This window comes from Eleutherodactylus coqui, chromosome 2 (assembly GCF_035609145.1).
Source record: "Eleutherodactylus coqui strain aEleCoq1 chromosome 2, aEleCoq1.hap1, whole genome shotgun sequence".
NCBI classification, from domain to species: domain Eukaryota; kingdom Metazoa; phylum Chordata; class Amphibia; order Anura; family Eleutherodactylidae; genus Eleutherodactylus; species Eleutherodactylus coqui.
Window position 1 is genome coordinate 20,008,671 of NC_089838.1, and position 25,832 is coordinate 20,034,502.

General features: G+C 44.1%; 1 protein-coding gene across 4 annotated transcripts in view; it reads left to right on the forward strand.

Annotated features, from left to right (window-relative positions):
* Positions 1-25,832, forward strand: part of GRIA1 (glutamate ionotropic receptor AMPA type subunit 1) — a 261,991-nt gene that overhangs the window by 137,488 nt on the left and 98,671 nt on the right. For 3 of the 4 annotated variants that reach the window (XM_066590439.1, XM_066590440.1, XM_066590441.1), the window contains exons 3-6: positions 4,623-4,862; positions 8,780-8,964; positions 13,075-13,128; positions 17,920-18,081. In XM_066590439.1, coding sequence (XP_066446536.1) covers positions 4,623-4,862; positions 8,780-8,964; positions 13,075-13,128; positions 17,920-18,081 — 641 coding nt within the window. Of the gene's footprint in view, positions 1-4,622; positions 4,863-8,779; positions 8,968-13,074; positions 13,129-17,919; positions 18,082-25,832 lie in introns of all 4 variants that reach the window. The other variant, XM_066590438.1, reaches the window with a different exon arrangement.

A 25,832-nucleotide genomic window follows, 5' to 3' on the forward strand; every position in this document is an offset into this window, starting at 1 on the left:
TCCTCCCTGCTCTCCCCCGCCGCTCACCGCCCAGCCGCCAGCAGCCGAACCTTTTCTCTCCAGCGGGCAGGTACTCGCTAAGGGCAATGCTCGCTCTAGTTAAAATGTAGCAATGGAGATGAGCTGTGCACCAAAATTACTGTATGTGCCAATTTCAGCTTGTGACTGGAGACTACCTGGTGTCAAAAGAGAGAGCCAGCATTATGTCTCCAGCCTAGAAGGACACTTGGACAGCAATAGGAATCTACAGAAACCGTAGTGTAGGAGCACTCCAGACTCTGGATCTAGCTTACGTCAGTCCAAGTGAGTACACCCATGCGACAAATTGTAAGTGAGGCTAACCAGAATCTGACAATAGGTGTGCACAACGAGGAAAGGGTTAAAGACAGTGGGGCCTATTTATGAAGGCTTTTCCGTCAGATTCATACCACAATAACAGCGTTCTCTAATTGCAATATATTTATATCTGATTTGTGCCAAGAAGAATGAAAATTTCCGAATGGCTTTGCCAGCCTTATGAATGTGGGCACGGCCTGTCTGTGTGTGTCAAATGTTTCCGACACATTTATGAAGCTGAATGTCAAAAGACAGATGCAATAAGGAAGCGCACATCAGAACAAGTAAAACTTGGTCTAGAAGGCATAGGTAACGGTTTAGCGCATCTTATGGCGCATCCAACTATTTTGGGACATCCCGTAATTTTTGGCGCTCGCATTGCTCTTACTTAAATACATTTTTCAACCACTTTTATTATTTTAGTGAAATAACAGCCTTTACTGTATATGTCTCTGAATCCAGACGCCCAGCTAGTCTGCGCAAAAATCCTATCAACACCCACCGAGTTAACGAGGTCAAATAAATTCCCATTTTGGCACACCTATGCGATTTTTTTTTTTTTTTTTTTTTTTTTTCGGTGTATCTAGACAAAATTGTTGCACACCTCCTCTATTGACTATTTCCTGGGCTGCGTGCATCTATTTAGTTAACTTTGTCAATTTTTGTTGCATCTATTAATTTTCCTGCGCTTCTAATTATTCCCAGATTTACAAGCGCCATTCACCTCTTTCATGAATATGGCGCAGATTACACCTATCAGGGACTTGTATAAAACCGGCGCAAATTACGCCTTTATTGATAAATCAGCCCCAGTGTGTTAGCAGGCCTGCTAAGGGCGATAGGGTTAATATTGTGGATACCAACATCTTACAGTTCCTGCTGATTGTGGATTGTGTTATTTAAAGGGACACTATATGTGAATACAGGAACCATTTTTTTTCAGAGACTGTATTGGAGTGTTAACCCCTAACGGGAAGCTGAATCACTGTATCATATATTCCATAACCGGTCATTGTGTGAATTGGTGCTGATAGCAGTCAAATGTTATTGATATTGTTCTTCTGGAATTGTTTCCTATTGTGAACACTCTATTAGGATCTCGTTAGACGTAGTTATGGACAGGTGATTCTAAGTAAAGAGGTTTAATTGTGTAACCATTATTGCTATATTATTACTGTTCATTTCTATCTCTGTGCTTATCAATAAATATTGTAAACTTCGGTTACTCCATCTGCTGCATCGTATCCTGAATCCTGTGTCGCAACACCGAGAGATAGACCCCCCAACGAACTGATATTGATGGCCTATCCTAAAGATAGGTCATCAGTATTTAAGTCATTGAAACCCCCTTTATGATGCCTTCATACTTACTGGATATTCCGCAACACACAGTGGAATAGTCCACCATTCAAAAAAATCAACACCAAAATCTACTTTCACGCATATCGGAATATTCAGCAACACGTTGCAAAACCTGCTCCAAAATTCACGTCTAACATCTAGATTTTGACAAGGATTTGAAAACGGCTTAATTCCAATGCAAATCCATGTAAACATCTGCATCTTCGACATGCGGATGTTGGTGGAGATTTCACAACATATCGCGGAATATTACGATATGTGTGAAAGCTCCCTCAAAGACAAAAAAAAAAACTGTTTGGAGCGTTGTATTCACCTAAAGTTTGTCCGAGCAGTTTTTGTTTCTTTTCTTAGGCATCCGAAAAGGCCAATTTAGCCCCTTTTCCACCAACTATCTTGTCCTTGGCCCAGAATGCACCTAGCATGAGATCATGAGACCGGAAAGGAGGAGAGAGGGTGGAGTCACAGGGGTGAAGCCTATCACCATACTGTTTGTTCCCGTCAGGCTGAGCGAAAGGAACATTGTGGTCCTAGACTCCACCTATGCCAAAAGCTCTACTCTTTCCCTCCTCTCAAATCTCATCAAGTTTTGACTGGTGTCAGTCTGCAGACGGTAGCCAGAAAATGTAGGCTGACAAAAGAAAATTCACAGGTAGTCTTGATTAAAGATTTTTAATTATCTATTATATTATTATTATTCTCTTCCATTTATCCATTATCTCCTGCTAACTTATATCTAGTTGGTTAGCAAACAGAGGTGACAGATGGAGTGGAATTTGACTGCATGACTACATCAGGTTTGTTTGTAGTCTGTTTCCATAGAGACACATAGGTCTGCATAGATTACTTGTTATGATCAGTAAGGCAAATCCTGCTGCATCATTATCCAGCATTTTAAGTTATGGTTGGGATAGTTGTTGTGACCAGTTGGAAGGAATCGGCTTGTAATCTACAGTTGCTGCAATAGGAAGCAAAGGGCTGTCTATATGCAGAAAGTTCTGGAAAGAAAGGTGTTTGCTGGGGCAGGAAGAGGAAGTCCTTCCTGTCTAGTGAAAGAGCAGTGTAGGAAAGCAGAAGACTAGAGGTAGAGGTTTCTGCAAAATGCTTGTTGAGCAGACAGCAGACACCTACTGAACGGTGCTAGCACAAGTGTCAACATTGGGCAGTGGGAGGACATCCGGCTATGAAATGGTAGCGCCGCACTGTAGCGAGGACAGCCATGGATCGGCAAGGCAGGGCAAACTCAGTACAAACCAGTCATAGGAGGGTCAGGGCCTATGCTATGATAGTGTAGACTGGAGAGGCAAGCTCTGACAAAGAGTTAATAAGAGGAGACTCAAAAAGACTGATATACGGACTTGACTGTTTCACTTATTGTATAGTCGCACGAATCCTACCTTGTGGTGCTTGCTGGAAGCATCAGTGAAACAAATATATGTTAATGTCTTCTCAGAGTAATTAGTGTTGCTGCCCTATTCCACCATCTTACAAGCTGACCACAGTGCCTTGCTACAGAGATGAGTGTCTGATCAGTTAGTCTTCCTTTAAACACTTTTGGCTTCAGCAGTGTGGTGCAGTTGATAGCGGATATGAAAAAAAAGTTTTGGTACCGAGTCGCCAGTAGAGTAAAGTGTGATTGTTCTCAGTGAGAGAAACCAAGTAATCTTGTGGATATGATACCTTTTAATGGCTAAAAAAAATACATAATGTTACAGCAGAAACCCGGACTGAGGTTTATTCCATTCTTGAGGGTGTGAAACTCCATTGGAGAGGAAAAAAACGGAATTACCTGTGGCAAAACATTTTTGCGGTCATGGACATAGCATTGAGCAGATGAGAGTTATCATACTGTAGGGAAACTTCGAGTGACAGCGTCACAGAAGAATTTGGGAGTATAAGTTTATGGCCATGTTTGAACCTCATTTTGGGTTTCTTGCATAAGTAGGGAATATGAAAGGTCTGAAGGAGGTCAAGATGGTTATCCTCTTCCCAATCATTTTTTGTTTTTCTCATAAGAATTCAGAAATTGATTGTAAGAATGTTTCCATCCAATATGAGGTGCTGTTGAGGTAGTATTTCTATCTTCTTATGTGTGCATTAGTGATAAGAGACATGATAAAACTGTCACATTCCTCAGCTCAGTGGACTGATTTAGTATTTATCTCTCTGCTTAGACTATCTTGTGTTTCTTCAAGTCTCAAATTTCTGTGTGTGAACATTTATTTAGATGAAGAGGGATGTCCCCCTCCCGTCTGCATCTGTATGTTATAATTATGTGCCATCCAAACTAGTTTCATTCATTAGCTTGACAAAGGGGGAAGATATCCCCCAAAGTTTGCTGTAACATCATGTATTTTTGTTAGCCATTAAAAAGTATCATATCTACAAGATTACTTGGTTTCTCTCACTGAGAACAATCACAGTTGATAGCTGTGAACACATGTGCGCTATCCAGTAGTATAAATGAAGCATTAGCTAGAGATGAGCGAGCATACTCGCTAAGGCTAACTACTCGAGTAGTGCCTTATGCGAGTACCTGCCCGCTCGTCTCTAAAGATTCGCGTGCAGACGGGGAGAGCAGTGAATTGCGGGAGTGAGCAGGGGTGAGCGGGGGGGGGGGGGGGGGGGAGTAAGATCTCCCCCCAGTTTCTCCCCGCTCTTCCCCACTGCTCCCCGCCCCCCCGCCAGCACCCGAATCTTTAGAGACGAGCGGGCAGGTACTTGCATAAGGCACTACTCACTCGAGTAGTTTGCCTTAGCGAGTACGCTCGCTCATCTCTATTAGAGAGCCATAACTTTGCAAAGGCATTCAGCAGCTTCAAGTTATGGTCTGCAGTTGGGTCCTAACAATATTTTTTCAGTCGGAGTATTGTATGTTACATACCCGTCTTATGGGCAACTTTCTTACCATCATTCTCTCTTCTCAGTTTGTTCACAGTTCGCCAAAGGAGTGTACGCCATATTTGGATTCTATGATCGGAAGACAGTCAACATGCTGACATCATTCTGCGGTGCTCTCCACGTTTGCTTTATCACCCCAAGCTTCCCCGTAGCCACATCGAATCAGTTTGTTCTACAGCTCAGACCGGAACTTCAGGATGCGCTTATTAGTGTTATAGAATTCTACAAGTGGAAAAAGTTTGTGTACATCTACGATGCAGACCGAGGTAAGATGGACCTTTATGGATGCTACAGTATATGTCTGGTTCAAAGTCTGACCTAAGTTAAGAACGCTACTAGAGATGAGCGAGCATACTCGCTAAGGAAAACTACTCGAGCAAGTAGTGCCTTATTCGAGTTCCTGCCCGCTCGTCTCTAAAGATTGGGGGGCCGGCAGGGGGCGGGGAGCGGCGGGGGAGAGCAGGGAGGGATGGAGGGGAGATCTCACTCTCTCCCCCCTGCTCTACCCTGCTCACTCCCGCAACTCACCTGTCACCCGCGCCAGCAGACGAATCTTTAGAGATGAACGGGCAGATACTCGAATAAGGCACTACTTGCTCGAGTAGTTTGCCTTAGCGAGTATGCTCGCTCATCTCTAATCACTACCACTTCAATAGGTGGCACTGTGAAGGATTATTCAATCACTCATATGCATGAGCTATATAAGACTTCCTTCATCTTTGTGGTGGTTTCCCCAAGGAGAAATCCCCACACCCTGGACTCAATGCTTCGGGTGAAGTCTGCAACAAAATCTGCTATGAGTACACATGTAGCAGATTTTGACGCAGATTTCCCTGAACACACCAAGATGCCAACCATACCTTGTGTGTTCTGCAGTAAACTTTCCTCTAACCTTCCTCTGCACTTAATACAATATCACACTCTAGCAGAGTTTCCTATGCAACAAAACCACATTAAGGTTATTTGACTTCCTATTAAATTTTCCTTAAAGGGGTTGTACCAGAATAACAAGGGGGTTACTTCTTCCACAGCAATGATATCACTCTGGAGGGAGCGCTGGCCAAGGCATGCACAGCCAGTGCTCCATTTATTTCAATAGGAAATGGAAATACCCAAGCAGAACACTGATCCCCGCCATTTATCTCTTACATGTCGCGTTAAATGATGATCGCGGTATATACAGAGTTCAAAGAGGGAGAAAACTCCCTCTGTGATGTCATCGACCCTCCACCATGAAATCGCAGACCTAACAATGGCCTCCAGGTCCGCCATGGCTTTTAGTGTAAAAGAATACAGATAATACACTGCAGTACAGGAGTACTGCAGTGTATTATCTGAGCAATCATAAGATTGCAGTTTCAAGTCCCCTATGGGTTATGTAACGCCTTCTTTGTACACTTTCCCCTTTTTTGTCTAAAATATATAAATAAGTAAAGCCATTTGTTTGGTATCGCCACATATGTAACAACCTGTACAATAAAATGAACACACTTTTTATCGTGCACTGCAAACACTATAAAAAAGGGAATAAACTGAGCCAAAATGCTTTAAATGTATTCCTAAAAAAGGGATTTTATTGCGCAAAAATGGAAAAACTTTATAATTATAAAATGGAAAAAGTATAATTTTGATATCACCATAATCATTTCAATCTGCAGAAAAAAGTTATTATGTCATTTATAGCTCATAGTGAACGCCGAAAAGAAAGAAACAGTGGCAAGATTGATATCTTTTTGTTCACCAAACCCCCCTTCCCACCCCCGCCAAGAAAAACCTACAGCTCGCTACGCAAGGAGCAAGCCCTCATACGGCTATGTCAACTACAAAATATAAAAGTTATGGCTTTTGAAAAGTTGAGATGAAAATCCCCTAAAAATCATTGTGTCCTTTGGTCCTTAAGGAATTAGAGAAATTAGACTGCGGGCTCCACGTGAAGTGAGACTTTTAACCCTTTGCAATCCAATTTTGGGGACAGGGGTTCCTAGGGGGCTTTCTCTTTCTGCCATTATACAATGCACTGTCTGCTGGCTAGAGCCAGTACTGCAGTGTGGGACATGTGGAGAGGCCCCCGACAACAGAGTGGTCAGTAATATACAGTAAGAATACCCTGCCGGACGTCTTCCGACATTGGAGCTGTACAGTCTTCAATCAGAATGTCTTCAGACGTCAGACAGTGGATTGGAAAGGGTTAAGGGGTATTTTGTGAATAGAACAGCAGAATATGTCGTTACTAGAATACCTACTAATGGCGGATTATAATAAGGGCGACAGGGACAACCCCCTTAATGGCTGCTATTATATTCCGCTGACTGCCACCAGTATCAGCTAAACAGCGCTATCCATACTACTATAATTGTGCCTGTCCCACCGCCATAGCTCCATTTGCTTACTTAGCAACAAGCAGACATCAGGCCACCGGCCCGCCGTTCAGTATGTCGTCAGCGCGCAGGGAGCCTGCCAGCTAGCGGAGTCTGAAAAATGCTGGGGAAGGAAGAGGAGGAGATACCGTAGATCTGGCTGGGTCCCGCTAGCCCCTCCTGGAGGTTACCTGGCTAACCGGTGCTGCAAAACTGCCCCATGTGTCGTTGTCCATGTAGGTATGTATTATATAAGTATGTGTCTTGTGTGCAGCTGAACACGTAAAAGTATGTCGCTGTGTGTTACAGCACTGTATGTAAAAGTGTATCACCATGTGCGTGTAGGTAAGACTGTACATGTGTACGTGAAAAATGTATCTGGGTGCCTTCACGCCAAAATCTGCAGCGTATGTTGCACTGTGGATTTTGGTGCCAATTCACACCAAAGTTCGTGACAAAGGGCTTATTCCAACGAGCGTGGGCACAACTAGGCTCGGTGGCACGGAGAGTAGTTGGACCTGAACGAGGGGAATCCCTTCCCCTTCATCAACTCTTTAAACTTTGCCCCACAGAATAACAGCGGGAAAGTAAGTGCTGCCCCGATCGTTCTCACACATGGTATTCCCTACGTACGGGAAAAATAGGGCAGGTCCTATCTTTTCTTGCCCATAAAATTAAGGGGTGAGAATCCCGATAGTGAAAACGAAACCACTGAAATCCAATGATATCAGTGGTTTAGCTTTCTCCCGGTATGCGGCCGTGATTATCATGGCTACATAATAGGGAAAAAAACACGCTCGTCTGAATCTGCCCCAACTCTGCACTATTTCATATATTTTGCCATGGAGCAGATTTCACTCTTTCAATTGAGGAGTGGTCTGCCGCAGATCCGCATCAAAAACTGCACCGATGTTGAGAACTTGCACCAAAGCTGTTAAGGGTGACGCCGCCTTCAGAATTTTGGGACGTATTTTCTTACCCTGTAGGGTTCTGTACACATCTGTGTTGGAGGCTCCATTCATGGTCTCCGGTGCAGATCTGGTACAGAATCATGGACAAACTCGCACAGTATGCTACGCTGCTTTCTCAATTACAATGGCGGATGGAAAGATGGGAGCCTGCTGAACCCCATTATAGTCAGTGGGGTCTGTCTGGCACCATCCATACCAGTTAAGTGCTGTATCCAGGCCTTCAGTTATTTTCATTAATCAGTTCCTATGATGGATCTGAACAATGGAAATAATAGCACAAGTGTGAACCCAACCTAATTTTGGCTGAATTCACAGTGGATATATTATTTTTTGGACAGAGATAAACATAAACTTAATTCTGGTACCGTATTTATGTAGTAAGCTTGGTTCTGGAACTGTATCTATGTAGTAAGCTTGCTTCTAGCATTGTAAATATGAAGTAAGCTCGGTTCTGGTACTGAATCTATGTAGTAAACTTGGTTCTAGAAATTATATCTAAGCAGTAAGCCTGGTTCTGGTACCATATCTATACACTACGCTTTGTTCTGGTACTGTATCTATCTAAGTTCAGTTCTGGTACCGTGTATATGTTGTGTCAGATCATTTTAGGACTTTATACTGGTTGGGGCCCACAATACTCATACAGTACAGGGCCCATTGTAGCCTTATTCCGCCCTTGGTACCCACATTACTAGAACTAATCAATTATAAATGGTAGGTGTAAATTCTATGCAGGTAGTGCCGGCAAGCCCCTTCCTATCAGCTCCTTTACATTTCATCCTATTGCACACGTATGTTGTATGTTATCTGTGGTTTATAACCTTCTCTCCTGTTATTCTTCTACTGCATTTCCAGGCTTATCTGTTCTCCAGAAAGTACTGGACACAGCAGCGGAGAAAAACTGGCAAGTGACGGCAGTGAACATACTCACCACCACAGAGGAAGGTTACCGCTTACTTTTTCAGGATTTGGACAAAAGCAAAGACCGTCAGGTTGTAATAGATTGCGAGTCGGAACGACTGAATGCCATCCTCACCCAGGTAGTGTTAACATTATCCGCAAAGACATCTGTATACCTCTGATTTACAAAACATACTCTATGGAGCACTGGCTGACTACTTCATGGCAATTGTCTGTTCTGAGTCTGAGATGGGGCAATTAGATTAGTTCGGACTATTGCCAATGTTCACAAACTCTTTACAAACGCTTTATAGAGTAAACTGGATATCATAGGTGGCTCTGCAATCTCTTTCTGTAATGGCAGCAAAGGTGTCTGGCTTGGTAACGCACATTGGCAAAAGGGTTATTACAGTCAACAATTATTAATGGTGGTTAGTCACGTGACGCCAGAACCTCTTTTTAGGGACTCCAAGAGTTAATGACAAAATAACTGACATGATTCCTGGTAGCTTTGATTAGCAAACTGGAGGTACACAGTTTACTTCAGCTTTTAATTATAGTCTAAACAACAATTGCAGTCTTGCAGGTATGGCAGAGGTATTGCTTCGCATTCAACAAAAAAACGTTACTACATAGTTCAGTTCAGTACAACACAAGTTAATCTTCAACACTCTCTCCCTACTTCCATCCAGAGGTTACTCAGTAGAATTCCCACAGTCCTAGTTATCTGATGGGGCTTTGCTAGAAGATTTACGGCAGATGAATGAAGTTGATTTAGGATGGGCCTCTTTCACTTTTCCTGGCTTTACTTTTACATGGGTTTTGTGTAACTCACTATTTAGAAGGCAGGTGCCAAACTTTCTCCTCCACACTGCTTTTGATTCACAAGCTTGTAAATCCTGGCTTCCCACTCCAGACAACGCTATTTCTCTGCACACACTGCAGAATTCCTCCTGCACGTCTTCCGATGATGACTGCCTCTTCACTACTCTCTGCTAACTCCTCCTTCACTTCCTGTCCTCTCTCCCGCACTTTCTCTCCTCACTCCTCCCAATACCCTGCCTCACCCTGCTACTTTCCCGCTCTGGGCTCTCACATACATATGAAAATGATGATAAGTTATCCCCTGTTTTGTATAATAGGTTAATTATACACTTTCAATATGTCAAATAGGTGGTCTTCATCTCTCACTGTCATTAAAGTCATATCATTATATAGTGGTTTTTCAAGCAAAAATACTATTGCTGACCTATCCTCAGGATAGGTCATCAATAATGTATTGACTGGGGCCCACTGCTCAGGACCGAAACTGATCAATTGGTTAGGCACCTGATTGTAGAACCACAAATATACAAGGTTAAAAACAGAAGCTGTGGCCCTGACCCCTGTGTAGTGGCCAGCACTTGTAACTGCAAGTGCAGCTCCCATTGATTTCCATAAGAGCTGCACCTGCAGTTACAAGTCCCGGCCGCTACATAGGAGTTGGAGCAGCAGCTCCCTTTCTGACCCCTTTGTTTTTGCAGCGCTGTCACCAGGCACCCAATCAGCTGATTGGCTGATTTCCTGAGTGGCGTACTCCAGCTGATCAACTATTGATGATCTATCCTGAGGATAGGTCATCAAGAGCATTTTCCCTGTAAAACCCTATTATTGATAGTGAGCAGTGGAGACTAGAGATGAGCGAGCATACTCGGTAAGGCAAACTACTCGAGCGAGTAGTGCCTTATCCGAGTACCTGCTCGCTAGTCTCTAAAGATTCGGGGGCCGGCGCGGGGCGGGGAGCGGCGGGGGAGAGCAGGGAGAAACGGAGGGGAGATCTCTCTCGCTCCTCCCTTCTCACTCCCGCAACTCACCGCTCACCCGTGCCGGCAGCCGAATCTTTAGAGACGAGCGGGCAGGTACTCGAATAAGGCACTACTCGCTCGAGTAGTTTGCCTTAGCAAGTACGCTCGCTCATCTCTAGTGGAGACTAGAGATGAGCAAACCTACTCGGCCATGCCCCTTTTTCGCCCGAGCTCCGCGATTTTCCAGTACTTCTGTACTCGGGTGAAAAGATTCTGGGGGCGCCGTGGGTGAGTGGGGGCTTGCAGCGGGGAGTGGGGGGGAGGGGGAGAGAGAGAGGGCTCCCCCCTGTTCCCCGCTGCCACCCCCCGCCCCGCCTCCCCCGGCGCCCCCCGAATCTTTTCACCCGAGTACGGAAGTACTCAAAAATCACGGCGCTCGATCAAGTAATTACTTGAAACGAGTATATTCGCTCATCTCTAGTGGAGACCCATCACTTGAAAGATTCAAAGTGCTGGGAGCAGAATCTAATAGGACTGGAGTTGTTACAGGGTAAGTAAAGAGAGAGAGAAAAGAAGCATGGATAGAGTCAGCAGGGCCATGGCTGCAAGGCTATACAGCCAGCCCTGCTGACATGGGTGCTTGCAATATTGGTCAGTGAAAATCTGCCTGTTTTTCAAGCAATCTCCATGCATTTCCGATGCTTTTTGCATCAGATTTACTTGGTTTACAAGTGATTCCAACAGTAAAATGCTAGAAAAACATGTCAGTGCGATGTATTTTTTTCTACACTCCCATAGTAAATAATGGATGATCCTTGAATAAGAACTTCCCAAAAATAGGGCGAGCTACGATTTTTCGATTTCAGACCCGAAAGAAAAATTGCTCATGTGTTTAAACCTATCAATGCGTTCTTTTCCCTGTGGGAACGCCGTCCATGTCACAATCACATGGAACTCGTGTTTGAAAATCGACCATGTAAACAGAGCCTCATTTAAACAAATTATACCAAAAGGAACCTGAAAAATGTCAAGTCCCTGTGATATTGTGCTGCTGGCCAGTCCTGTTCTACAGTCCTGAGCAGAGTGCTGTGCCCGATACAATCCTACCCCAGCAGCCAGAAGACTGTAAAGACCGACTGATACAGGCGTATTACACGGTACTAAATGTCCATAGATTTCAATTGGGCAACTCAAATGCAGCGCGTTCTATTTGGTCCATATTAAGGCGACTTTACAATTGCGTATGCCTAAGCACAATGCATTTGCGCTATGAACTAGGCTTTTTTGCGTGCATATTGGCGTACTTTACTGTACTTTTTGCACAGAAGAGCATGATTTTGTGCACAGGATACAATCACGCTCCAATTTTAATTTTTTCTCCCTACACAACTGGGGAAACAGTACCTTCGAAGAATTGATATACACTGAGTGGCCACTTTACAAGATGCCCCCATCTAGGAGTGTGCTGACCCTCCTTTGGTCTACAGAACTGCAGCAGTATGTCATGGCGTCTATCCACAGGTATAAGAGGATCCCAAGTTGTGCCAAGAAAACCTTCCGCACATGATTATCCCCCCTCCACCAGTCTGAACTCTTGACACCTGACGTGAAGGCTTCATCGATTCCTGCTGCTTGCACCAATTTCTGACCTCCCATCAGCAACAGACATCTGGATTCATCTGACCAGTGATGTTCCTCTACTATTCAGTGATACAATTTTTGTGCTATTTTGCCAACTGGAGTCTTTCTGGTTCTCTTAGACAGCAATCGCACTGGAACTGGTCGTCTGCTGTTATAGCCCATCCGTACTGAGGTTGGACAAGTTGGATGCGTTAGTTAGAAAACTAGTGTTGTGTTGACTGTGCAGCATCTGTTGGTCATAACAACTCTTGACATCCTCATCTGATCCCTGTCATCTACAAGTTCCTTACGGCCACAGAATCCCCTTTCGCTGGATGTTTTTTCTTGATCACACCATTCCCAGTATACCCTCCAAACCCACAAGGTTGGCAATACAGTATATAAAATCCTGGATAGTCTGGATGACCGGACGTCATTGGAAGTCGCCCAGATCGCTAGATCTTCCCAACTGATGTGGATTCACCCTTAAACTTGTCATGTGATTGTATGCTGCACTCCGGGGTGACGGGGGATAATTTCCATAAGGGAAGCTCCAATCGTAGAAGAGCTGGGGTCTTCAAAAAAGTGGCCATTCAGTGTGTGTTAAACATTTCTATGTTTTAGCTATATTATTGGCATCCCTTGCATATGACACATCTTGCAGTTGAAGTTTTTCTGTCTTTTCAGTCTGTTTTCTTCCTCTTCCCGGTGCAGAATGTTCTTGTGTCATTTTTTTCCTCTTGACCACACGTTCGGTTACGCAAGGCTCTAGAACGCCTACACCGTTTTCCACAATGTGTTCAGTGAAGCTGTGATAGTAGTTAACCAGATTTCTCTTCCTTGCAGATCATCAAGCTAGAAAAAAACATTGTCGGATATCATTATATTCTCGCAAACCTGGTAAGTGAAGTATAGGATTTTAGAGAAATGTGCAGAGGCGGCTTACACAGTTGGAGTTTGTTCTGTACTGGGTCATTGTGCAAATGGAAGCATTGTTGATAAGCATGTGGTGAGCGCATTACTTCGCATGTGTTGCCAAAGGAACCGTCGAACAATGCCGTGCCGCAGCGTTCTATGCATGTTAGCAGCTGCTATGTAATTGTAGCCTTTGTTGGAGAACACAAAATAACAAATATTTCCAATTTGTTCAGAATTTACAGTCTACAATAGACGCTTTCAATTCATTTACTTGGAAATGCGGCAAGTGAATTGCTCAAAACAATAGATGATCCTCCGTACTGTAGAAGAAGTTAGAGAATATAATGAGATTAGGGCTATAAATACCTAACGATAAAGGCGAAACATCAGGAGAAAACTAATGAAGGATGAAAAACAAATTTTGAAGGCACTCTATGTGTACCTACATAAATATATAGTATTTATGCCCTTTCTGCTTGAGCGTGTAACAGTGTGGCCCGGATCGGGCGATGAAGTGTCCATGAGCTCCGGTGCTCAGATGCTACCAGCATTTTGCGATCCACATTGGTGGGTGGAGGGGAGAGCAGGCCTTTATGGCAGAGAACAAGCCACAGCGGTTTGGGTTGTGACCGAACAGCGAACTGAACCCATGACAAAGCCGGGACCCACAGGCATCGACTGTATGAGACGTACTCTTGAGAGGCTCAACAACTTTTAATGAAAAAGTGTAACAAAACAAGAAGTAGAACAGTTCCATCTTAGGGATAGAAGAGCATTTATAGTCCACCACATTTGTCAGGTTCGATAAGCTCCCAATGGTCAAAAGTCTTTTAATGCCCTGGGTTGCTGGGAATAAGAACACATGCACTTATTTTTCATGCCCATTTCTTGGCCATTAGGTTATTGGCAGAGTCTGCCAACAATGTCTGTATAAGATGTGTTGCGGTTAGGTAGGGAGGAGAGTTCAATCTCTGCCCAGGAGGACACCTTTCTTCCAAAATCTGAAATGAGCACCTGGCAGAGATGCTTTAGGAGCATCAATGCCTGCAGGGCTGCAGTTGCTCCTCCTCAGCTGCTCTACGGAGTATCCCCAGCTCCTGAGCTTGTAGCATAGCTGCATCACACCAACTGCATGACTTCCTGTTATCCGCATTGACTCAATCCCTGCATTGCCTCCCCCTTAAAGACACAGGAGGTATATGTCACACAACACTACATACTTAATACTTTTTTAAAAATTATTACTGCTTTAGACAACCCCATATCCATTTGTCGTATTAGAGGATATGGATGTAATACAAGTGGGACCACTCAGGACCTGCCCTCTGTTAGGCAGAATGATGAGCAGAGCTATAATCACTCTCGGGACCTGATTTCTCAGTGCATTGGCCCATTTTAATGGGTGGGTTGAATTTCCTCTCTAGCCATTGACCAAAGGTAATAATAGCTGATCCTTGAAGCGTTTACAAAAGTTGGAAACTCCCAAATGATCAGCTCTCAATTGTGGAACCTCTTTCATGATGACCTGGGTAAATAGTTTCTTTTAAAAGGGAATCAGTTCATACCTTTGGGGCTACAAAACCACCAGCATGCATTATGTAGCTGGAGTTTAACTTTCTAAAGATGTCCCTTTGAAAATTGGCCTTTTTTGTAAAATCAAGAAATAGAAGTGAAATAACTTACTGGACATGAGTTCAGAACTCGTCTCCAGTGGCATCATATGAAGCTCAATACAGTACAGCTTGCTTCACTGCACATGCACAGAGAAGCCAGGTGCACTATCCTCGGCTTCATACAGTATGCATAAAATGCATAGGCCTCCTATAGGCCTCCTTCACACGGGCGGAAATTCCACGGCGGGATTTCCTGCAGAATTTCTGCCCATGCCTGCTGCCATAGGATTGCATAAGGTAATGCAATCCTATGTAGATAGACGCGATTTGACCGCGTGAAAACTCGCGCGGTAAACAAATTGCGTCATTTCCTATTTCTGTGCAAGCCTCGCAGAGGCCCGCACAGAAACATCCCCTCTGACGCGTCGGCTCTGCTCTGCTCATGTGTCGGCTGGGCGGCAGCCGGCACACAGCAAAGCGGAGAAGACACTAGGAGGAGGTAAGCCGCAGTGGTCACTGCAGGTGCACAGCTCGCATCCCGCTGCGAGAATTCTCACAGTGGTATCCGAGCTGGCTGTCTGTAGGAGGCCTTAATCAAAAGTATTCACCCCCCCCCCCCCCCCATTTCAAATTAGGTTTATTTGCTAAATTTACAAACTTTCCTCTTTTGGCAAAAACAACATTCAAACAAGAATAAGTTAAATAGCTCAACACAGCTAATATAATATGGGGTTACTCCAAATTCAACACAATGTTTCACTTTTACTGACTCCTGCAGTCTCAGAATTATTCAACCAGCTGAACTGAATTCTTCATAAGAGCACACATTTGTAGATCAGATATTGTCTCAAGCACACCTGATGCAAATAATCAAAGACTTCATTAGAAGCATCAGGTGTGCTTGAGATATAACACATCAAATACCTGGACAGGCTTGGAGTTGCATCTTAGAAATATGCCAAAGAGTGGTCCACAAAATTAAGAAAACAGATCATTGCCTGCAAAAAGCAGAAAAAGGATACAAAAAGACACCAAAGGCATTGAATACTCCTAGAGATACAGTTGGAAGCAGTCTGCAAGTTCAAAGTTAAGGAACACTGGCTACACTATATGAAGCAGCTTATAGAGGAAGCTATCACCGGCTGCCACCAGATTCCTGAGGGTGCAGGTGGTCAGAAACTACAAAGGACCTACAGCAGGCACTGAGGTTTCTGTTTGCACACTAAGGTGCATACTAACTGCTGAAGGCCTTCATGCCTGGTACTTCAAGAAGTACACCTCTACTGACCCAAAAGCACAAGAAACGTCAGTTCTGATATGCTCAAAACCATATAAATAAGCTACAGAAGTTCTGGGGATTTTGTTCTGTGGAGCAATAAAAAAAAACTGGAATTTTTCAGGCCTATGTATCAGCGGTATGTGTGGAAGAGGAAGAATAAAACATATGCTGAATAGAACCCCCTGCCTACAGTGAAGAATGGCGGTGGCTCGGTGATGCTCTTGGACTGTCCTGCTTTTTCTGGCACTCGAAACCTGCAGCGTGTGGCGGCCAAGATGAATCCAATCAAGCATCAGGAAAGCCTAGGAGAAAACTGCATTCCTTCTTTGATAACACTTAAGCTTGGGTGTCATTGGACTTCTAAACAGCACAGTGATCCCACGCAAACGTCAGAGTCCACCAAGGACAGTCCACCAAGGACTGGTTTCAGAAGAAGTCCTGGAAAATTCTGGAGTGGCTCTCACAGGTGCCTGATGTGAACCCCGTAGAAAATCTTTGGTGGGATGTGAAGAAGGAGGTTGCAGCATACAATCAAGAATATTATGAAGTGGAAGCCATTGCCCATGAGGAACAGGCTAAGATTCCTCAGGAACGCTGTCAGATGCTGCTGTCTGGCTATGCATCACATCTGCAGCAGATCAGAACAGCAAAAAGTGTTCTACTAAGTACTAAAGGTTCTTGTCAGGAAGGGGTTGAATAATTCTGAGATTGCAGGAATCGTTAAAAGTGGCATTTGGTGGTGAATTTGGAGAAACCACTTGTTATATTAGTTGTGTTGGGCTATTTAAATTGTTCTTGCCTGATTGTACATTTTTTCCCCCAAACAGCAGAAAGTTTGTATATTTGATAAATAAACTTCATTTGTAATAGGGGTGAATAATTTTGATGACAACTGCTTTTTTCTAGAAAATGGCGAAATGGCCAATTTTCAAAAGGGGCATCTTCAGAAAGGTAAACCCCCACTGCATAACAGCATGCTGTTGGTTTTGTGGTTTAGGTACTGACAGCTTCTCTTTAAGAAGTAAAGTTATCCTCTCATTTTCCACTCCCAGTATTTTCCCCACTTTTTCACATATTGAGTGGGTCCAAGTTCTGACCCAAGCATAATTCTAAGCCAAAACAGAGCCTAAGAGGTCCAACATAGAGCAAACCATTTTTAAGCCCATTAGGCCATTCCAGTGGATGGTTTGAATAATTTCTGTAGCCACCACCCAAGGTGCTAAAAGCTGATCACAGGAGTCCCTACAGCATGAAATTGTCCCATGATCAACTCCTCCTTATGGGACCTCTTCCACGAGAAGATGTTGACCATACCAAACAACCCCCTTAAAGAATGAAGTTATTTACTCATATCAGCCACGTTTAACAGTATTTGAGCCAAGGGTCTGATTCAATAATAATTCTTATCCAGACTAGAGCCCATAAGGTCCAGCATGGAGCAGACCAATCTAAAGCTAACATTTGAGAAGAAAACTTACAAGTAAACTGTTCATCTCTATTGATGGTGTTGGTACTGTATTTAAAAAAAAAACATGACATTCACTTGGGGTAATTTTGAATGTACTTATAGGATGGGCCCTACAATAGATTTCTCTAGTAGGCCCAAAGCACTTTAGTCGGATTCTGTCCATAAAGTAAGATAGTCACCACAAAGTTCTACAAGAAAACTATAGCAGGGAACAAAGTAATTTCCATAAAATATGAAGAAAAAGTTGGGTTGCAAAGGCTTGACTAGATCTCTTAGAGAATGGGGAAGACTTAGAACTGCAGTGAATCTTCCCAACTAAGCTAAAACAGACACCAGGGCACAGCAACAACTTTGATAACACATTCATATGCTAAAAACTGAGGTTCTTACACACAAAAACTGTCATTTTCCAGGGCTTCATGGACATCGAATTGCAGAAATTTAAAGAAGCAGGAGCCAATGTCACAGGTTTTCAACTAGTCAACTACACGGATGCCAGGGTATCTCAGATCTTAACGCAGTGGAAAACTTATGATGGCCGAGAACAACCTCGCGTGGACTGGAAGAAACCAAAGGCAAGTTCTTGGCTATAATTCTCAATTTTTAAGGTTATACAATTAAAAGAGTACATATTAAAATTGTTTAAAGTTAAAATAGAGACCTCCTTCTTTTAGTGGTGGTTCAGGTCTCCATACCATCTATGTTCCATAAGATAACGACTTGGGGGCTTGTTTGATTACCCCATATTCTTTGAGAATTTCGGACTCTGGGGTATTTTACTAGCAATTGGTACTTACGGGGGAGGCCTGTGCAGGTTCCCACTTCCCATGGAAGGGTAATGGGATGAACCTAACCAACAGACCATTCTCCGGAGGATCTACAGCAGCGGCAGTGCTTATCTTTATTGTACATGTGCCCTATAACATAGCAGAGCAGAATTGTTTAGGAGCAAATCAATCAGAATTATTGCCTTTAAAAAAGAGAGACGATTATAGTAATTAAAGAGGTTGTCCATATTGAAGGGTTCCTTTTTGTTACGTGATCTATAGAGGGTTGGTCAGGCTTTGAGATGGGTTATCCTGGAAGTAGTACTGAGAGTGCTTACTCTGGGTAGGATCAGGGGTGTAGCTAAAGGCTCATGGGCCCGGGTGCAAAAGTTTATCTTAGGGCCCCCAAACCTCTCTTGACCCCTTAACGCAAAGGCGAAACTTGAAGCTGCTGGGCCCCAATGCAAAACCTCCACAGGATCCCCAACTATAATGCTTTATTCATAGCACTGGGCTCCCTATATGGAAAAGAGAGGCCTTACGGGCCCTCTAAGGCTCCTGGGCCCGGGGTGCAACCGCATCCTCTGCAACCCCTATAGTTACGCCAGTGGGTAGGATCATCACCTGGGAATAGCGCAGAAAGAAACCCCAGTCACAGGAATTTCTTGGAGTTAGTAGGGTAAATGATTTGAGACTTCACACTAAGTTTGTATGGAGTCCAGCCATTCACAGCCTTTTCCCTCAGCCACATGATACAAAGCCTGATGGCTGAAAGCACTCACTTGACTCTGTTTCTCCACTGTCTCTTTATCATCACACCAACCAACAGAAATGACTACGTTCTCTCTTTGTGGTGGTTCAGAAACAACATGCGCCGTCTTTCGCATGAGATCCATTTTCTTAATCTGCTGCATAGCCACTTTCTACGTCACTCCACTCATACACGAAGACCTTATATCGAGTGCCGTCTCTTTTGGATGGTAACGTCCATAACTTCTGCCATTTAAGACTAGGCAACATCACCATTACAAAATAAAATGTCGCCCAACTTAAAGCGATATACCACCAAAAATATGCTAGAAATCTCGCAGACGGACCCGACCCTGTGCCCCTGCAGGGAGCAGTGCGGGTCTCACCTTCTCCCGCGGCTCCGGCTCTGTGATGTGCCGCATGCCGCAGAGCAGAGCCGGGCCGACAGGAGTGACATTTAGAAATAGAGCATGCCGCGATCTGTTTTCCGCGTGTATTTTCACACGGACAAATCGCGTCCATCAGCATAGGATTGCGTTTTGCAATGCAATCCTATGCACGCGGGCAGGGGCGGAAATTCTGCGGGAAATCCCGAATTTCCGTCCGTGTGCAGGGGGCCTATGGCTGCTTTCAGTTGCCTGATGTCAATTCCCGTGTCTACTTGATGGTGTCCAGTCAATATGTCTCTTGTCTTCGGTTTCCTTCTACCACTGACCATTCCAAGTAGCACATTGGGTAAATAAAGAATTGGTTTTCTTGTCCATGGATTAATTTGGCCGACCTTCTTACACCCTTTCCACCACAATTTTAAGGTCAAAGCATTATCATCATTTTGCAGATTTGTCCGATGATAACCTGTATTTATACGACCAATGACTTTCCCTTATAGTTCAGAAATAGAGATGAGCGAGCATACTCGCTAAGGGCAATTACTCGATCGAGCATTGCCCTTAGCGAGTACCTGCCCACTCAGAAGAAAAGGTTCGGCTGCCGGCGGCGGGGGAGAGCGGGGAGGAACGGAGGGGAGATCTCTCTCTCTTCCCCCCTGCTCACTGGCGCAACTCACCTCTCACCCGCGCCAGCAGCCGAACCTTTTCTTCCTTTGAGCGGGCAGGTACTCGCTAAGGGCAATGCTCGATCAAGTAATTGTCCTTAGCGAGTATGCTCGCTCATCTCTATTCAGGAACCTTGGCTCAATCAGTGGAATTGTATGATAGTTCATCTTTTAGATTGCAGCAGATGTAATGCCTCCCTGATATCTGCTAGGCTAAATTTTTTGGAAGGTCTCAGCCAGATCTCTGGTAAATCGTGTGTTACTCTACGCGGCTCCAAAGAAGAACAGCTGTTACATGGCAACAAAGAATACTGAATGCTGATAGGAACAAAACGGTCAGTCTGGCAATTGTTGTTATTTAAACGGTTGCTAAAGAACATGACATGAAAGAATGACAATAGACTTAGTAATATCATGCGGTCTTGCAGATGAACACGTAGAACCTCCTTCTGTATGCCCCTAATATCTACCTTACCGTACATCACCACGGGCCTCTATAAGAATCTCTGATCACAGAGATATTCATTTTGCTCGGTTCATCGTGTGGGTTCCAGTTAATCATTGATGCCCCACATGGATGCAGTAAATGTAGGCATTTTATGTAACAGTCATGGTGACTTCATTTAGGAAAAATCATTGCATTGAAGCACATTGTTCTACCTACTGCTGCCATAGATGAGACTTGATAAACTGGAACCTGACATCCTGTATTTGTATTTAGCATCCAACTGTGCCAAATGGCATGAGCATTGGAGACCTTTGCATGAACTGTATATCCATGGTTGTTATTGGTAGCTTTTTACACTCCTTGTATAAAAAAAAACCAACAAGGCCTTAGAAGAAGTTGTCGTTTTGCTGTAAAACTCGGCATGCAGTTCCATCTCAGGCAGATATGTAAATGATTAAAGTTGTGGCATGATTAGATGAACGGTCTTGTCATCTGAGGCCCTAAAAGTGGTCCCCCCCCCCATGGCCTATGAAGGGGCTCTCGGAGGCTCCTTGTGTGTAGTGACCTCTTCTTCCGTTTGTGTAGAGCTTGTTGACCACTAGACGCCTCTAGGACGAAAACGGAGAGAGTTCGCCTAGTTAATAGTTTGAGAGGGGGTGTACTATTGGAATGTGATAAGCTGGATAGCTGTATTGACAAATTTTCCACCACTTGTGCTGTTCTGAGCAGACTGCTAGATGTTGGGACTGGCGGATGTGTGAGGTGACACAAGGCAATTGGACTCAGGACACCCTCAACAGATCACCAGTAGAGAGGATCGTCTGATAAGCACAAGCAGCTCCAAGTGTATTGTTGTCTGGCATCTAGAGACAGGGGGTACCATTGTTATGAGCCCCTGTGTCTGTCGGAACCATTTCCAGGCACTTGGCTGAAGGACATTTGGTCTCATGACACCCATTACGTGTACTGTCTTTGGCACTTATCCACCGTTGCCTCTATTTGCAATGGTGTAGTGAAATACAAAACTGGACTGCTACAGAGAGGAACAAGGGATAAATTTAGGTTTAGTTTGGGCACTGGCAACAGCCCTGTTCGTGTCTGGAGACCTAGAGGTGGGCAGCAGGTGATCCTGCCTTTGCTGTGGAGGAGCACACTGCCCCCACTGCTGGTGTGATGGTCTGGGGGACATCGCATATAACAGTGGATCGACCCTAGTGGTGGTAAGAGGGACAATGACAGCTCAGCAATATGTTCAGGACATCCTGCAGCCTCATGTGTTCCTCTCATGGCAGCTTCCAAAGGTATTTTCCAGAAGTATAATGTTCAGCCACACACACAAGGGGGTCACAGGAGCCCCCACAACATTGTCACACTTCCGTGACTGCCTGTTCGCCAGATTTATCACCAATATAACATATATGGGACCATCTGGGACTCCAGCTTCAACAGCCTATGAGTTTGCAAGATCTAGAGGTTCAGTTACAGCAAATTTGAAGCAATATGTCACAGGATACCATACAGAACATGTATGCCTCCATGCCCATCCATATCACATCTTGTATCCAAGCTAGAGGTGCTACAACAGGGTACTAGAGCTTCCATGTCCCCCGTATCACATCTTGTATTGCAACATCCGAAGAGTGGGCCCCAGCCTAGGAGACAGCGAGGTAGAATTTGGACCCTGTCACAGTGGCTGTACTGTCTCCCACCCATAGAGTAACCGGTGACATGTCCAAGGGGCTGCGGGCAGGCTATTAAACAGGGGTACGCAATGATGGATTGTCATGCATGATGCCATCGTTCCATCCTCTGTGGTGAATCCAGTTGTTGGCAATAAAGAGTCCACACACAGGGATTTAACTTTCTGAACCAAATCGGGAACGGTTGGTGAGGCTCGTTTACTTGAAAATAACTTGGTTATAATCTATCAATACACTCCAGCAGTGGAACAGTGCAAAAACTCAAGACGTTGTGACAGGGAGGATTCACGGTAGGTCAGGAGAAACCATAGTGCTGTTATCTGTAGGTCCTGATCACGGCGACATTCTTCTCTTCTCTAACTCTCTACTGGTCAACACTCACATTTACGAAAAGGTGCGCTGCATGGCGACTCCTCATTCTCTCTCTCTCTTAGCAGTGAAGGGGTATTTTCACATCTCCTGGGTACAGCACCGAAGGTGCCTCTGTGGTCCTCTTGCAGATCCAGAATGGAACTTAACACACCACTCACTACAACCCCTCTCATGCACCTGACATCCACATACATATCACAAGGTCACATGACAAACAAACAGATACATTTTCCAGACAATCAGCTCACATACCAAAATCCAAGTCAATTTCCACACCAAAAACCACATCAAAATCCACACCATCAGTACAGATTTTGACACGAATGTTGGTGTGGATCCTCAGCAGATTTCACCTCTTCAATTGACAGGGTGAAATCTGCTGCAAATCCTATCAAAAACCAAATGAAAATCTGCAACAAATGATGGAGTTTGTGCAGCTCCTTACTAAGGATGTGTATGACCTTTGTGTACTTCTGAGTAGACTCCCTGCAGAGAACTTTGCTGGAGTTTCACTGTTCCCCCATTGTCTGCCTGGAAAGCTGCCACTCCTTTCATCCCATGGACTACTTAGATGCACACACACAGTGAGAGAACTAGTCCTCTCATCATGTCTGTGTACATGACTACTCTGTGGGATGCATGGAGCGCCAACTTTGCGGGTGGCCGGTGGGGGAACACAGGTGAAAAGAAAAGTATAACAGAGTAATCTCCAGACTATGCACTGCATCTCCTATGAGCCCATTACTAGTGTTGAGGGACTTTTAAAATATTTGGGGTGGGAGAGCCTGACCCAATTTTCCACAAATGTTTTGGAATTGGGAAAGCCCGATTCCAACTCCCATTAAAAAATCAGGTTGTCTAACTTGCCCTTGTGGTGAATGTGTTTGTGTTTTCTTTTAGTGAATGTGGCTCGCACTGTTTACTTGCAGTCCTGGGGTCCTAGGTTCAAATCCTATCAAGATAACATCTGCATGGACTTTAAAGAATGCAATCTAGGCATTGTCGTCAGACAGATTTGAGATGAGAATGTTAGCATTGCAAGACTGTAGCAGTGCTAAAAATCATAGCCACCAACCTGTCCTTGGTTCAGAGGAGAAGAACAAGGAGAATAAACACAAAGAGAACATAAAAATCCCATCCAGATGTCGCTCTTGGTCAGATTTGAACATAGACATCCAGCCCTGCAAAGCAGCAGTGCTAACAACTGAGCCACCGTGCTTTTTTTCTTCATTCTTCTTTAGAGAAGGAGAAAAACAAACAGAACAAAGTCCATACAGATGTTGTCCTTGGACAGATTTTAAGCTGGGACCCAAGCACTGCAAGGCAACAGTGCTAATGACTGAGCAATAGAGATGAGCGAGCATACTCGATAAGGCAAACTACTCGAGCGAGTGGTGCCTTATTCGAGTACCTGCCCGCTCATCTCTAAAGATTCGGCTGTCGGCGCGGGTGAGAGGTGAGTTGCGCGGTGAGCAGCGAGGAGCGGGGAAGAGAGGGAGAGAGAGATCTCCCCTCCATTCCTCCCCGCTCTTCCACGCCGCTTCCCGCCGCTCCCCGCTCCCTGCCGGCACCCGAATCTTTAGAGACGAGCGGGCAGGTTCTCGAATAAGGCACTACTCGCTCGAGTAGTTTGCCTTATCAAGTATGCTCGCTCATCTCTACTGAGCAACCATTCTTGTTCTTCTCATTGTTCCTATTTTCCTTCTTCTTCTTTCTTCTTCCTCCTCATCCAGAGGAGAAGAAAAAGGCAAAGGAGGAGGAAAAAGGGAAGAAGGGGTGAAGGAAAATCAGAAGATCTTATTCTCCTTTTCCTTCTGATTTTTTTCTCCTCCTCCGGAAAAGAAGCAGAAGGAGGGGGGAGGAAGAAGCTTGGTTGTTCAGTGGCTAGCACTGTTGCCTTGTAGTGCTGCAGTTCTAGGTTCATGGCTGATTATGGACAACAACTGCATGGGGTTATGTTATTTTTGTGTTTATTCTTCCTGTTCTTCTGAACCTCTGACAGGTGTGGGTGGCTCAGTTGTTAGCACTGTGGTTTTGTAATGCTGGAGTTTTAGGGTCAAACCTATCCAAGGACAACCCCTGGATAGTGTTTTTATGTTCTCTTTGTATTCATTATTCTTGTTCTCTGAAGAAGAAAGGACAGCTGTGGTGGCTCAGTTGTTAGCACTGTTGCTTTTCAGTGCTGGAGTCATATGTTCCAATCTGTCCAAGGGTAACATCTGGATGGGGTTTTTATGTTCTTGTTTTTCTCCTCTATAGCAGTCATGACAAGTATGGTGGCTCAGTTGTTAGTACTGCTACCTTACAGTGATGGAGTTCTAGATTCAAATCTGACAAAGCGCAACATCTATGCACATGTTACCCTTGATGAGATTTGAACCTAGGGCCTCTGCACTGAGAGGCAACAGTGCTAATAACTGAGCAACATTAATTGAAAAACACCCACACCCATTTTTTGTAAAGCAATTTTCCTTCAAAATTGTATCGGGATGACCCCATCCATTTTTGCAAAAATCAGCTTGATTTTATTGCCCGGCCAATCACAAGTAGCAACACTATCCATGACTCTTTAACCCCTTAAGGACACGGCCTATTTTGGGCTTAAGGACGCAATGATTTTTGACGGATTTTCTTCTCCATTTTTCAAAAGTCATAACTTTTTTATTTTTCAGTCGACGCGGCCATATAAGGGCTTGTTTTTTGCATGGTGAACTGTAGTTTTTATCGGCGCCACTTTTGGGTACATTGACTATATTGTAAAACTTTTTTTTTATGATAACAGGGAGAGAAAACGCATCAATTTTGCCATAGATTTTTTTTTTTACAGCGTTAATCATGCAGCATAAATGACCCAATCCATTTTTTTTGCAAGCCGGTACGGTTACAACAATACCAAAATTCTTCCATTTTTTTTAGGTTTTTCCACTTTTCTGCAATAAAGACCCTTTTTTTGGAAATCTTTTTTTTTTCTAAATCGCTGCATTCAAAGTCCTATAACTTTTTTTATTTTTTTATGTACGGAGCTTTATGTGGACGTATTTTTTGCAAGACGAGCTGTAGTTTTTATTGGTTCCCTTTTGGGGTACATACGGCTTTTTTGATCACTTTTATTGCGTTTTAAGGAAGGTAAAATGCTAAAAATTAGCATTTTGCCTCAGTTTTTTAGCGTTTTTTTAACGCTTTTTTCCGTGCACAGTGAAAAGCATGTGCGACTTATTGTACGCATCGTTACGGA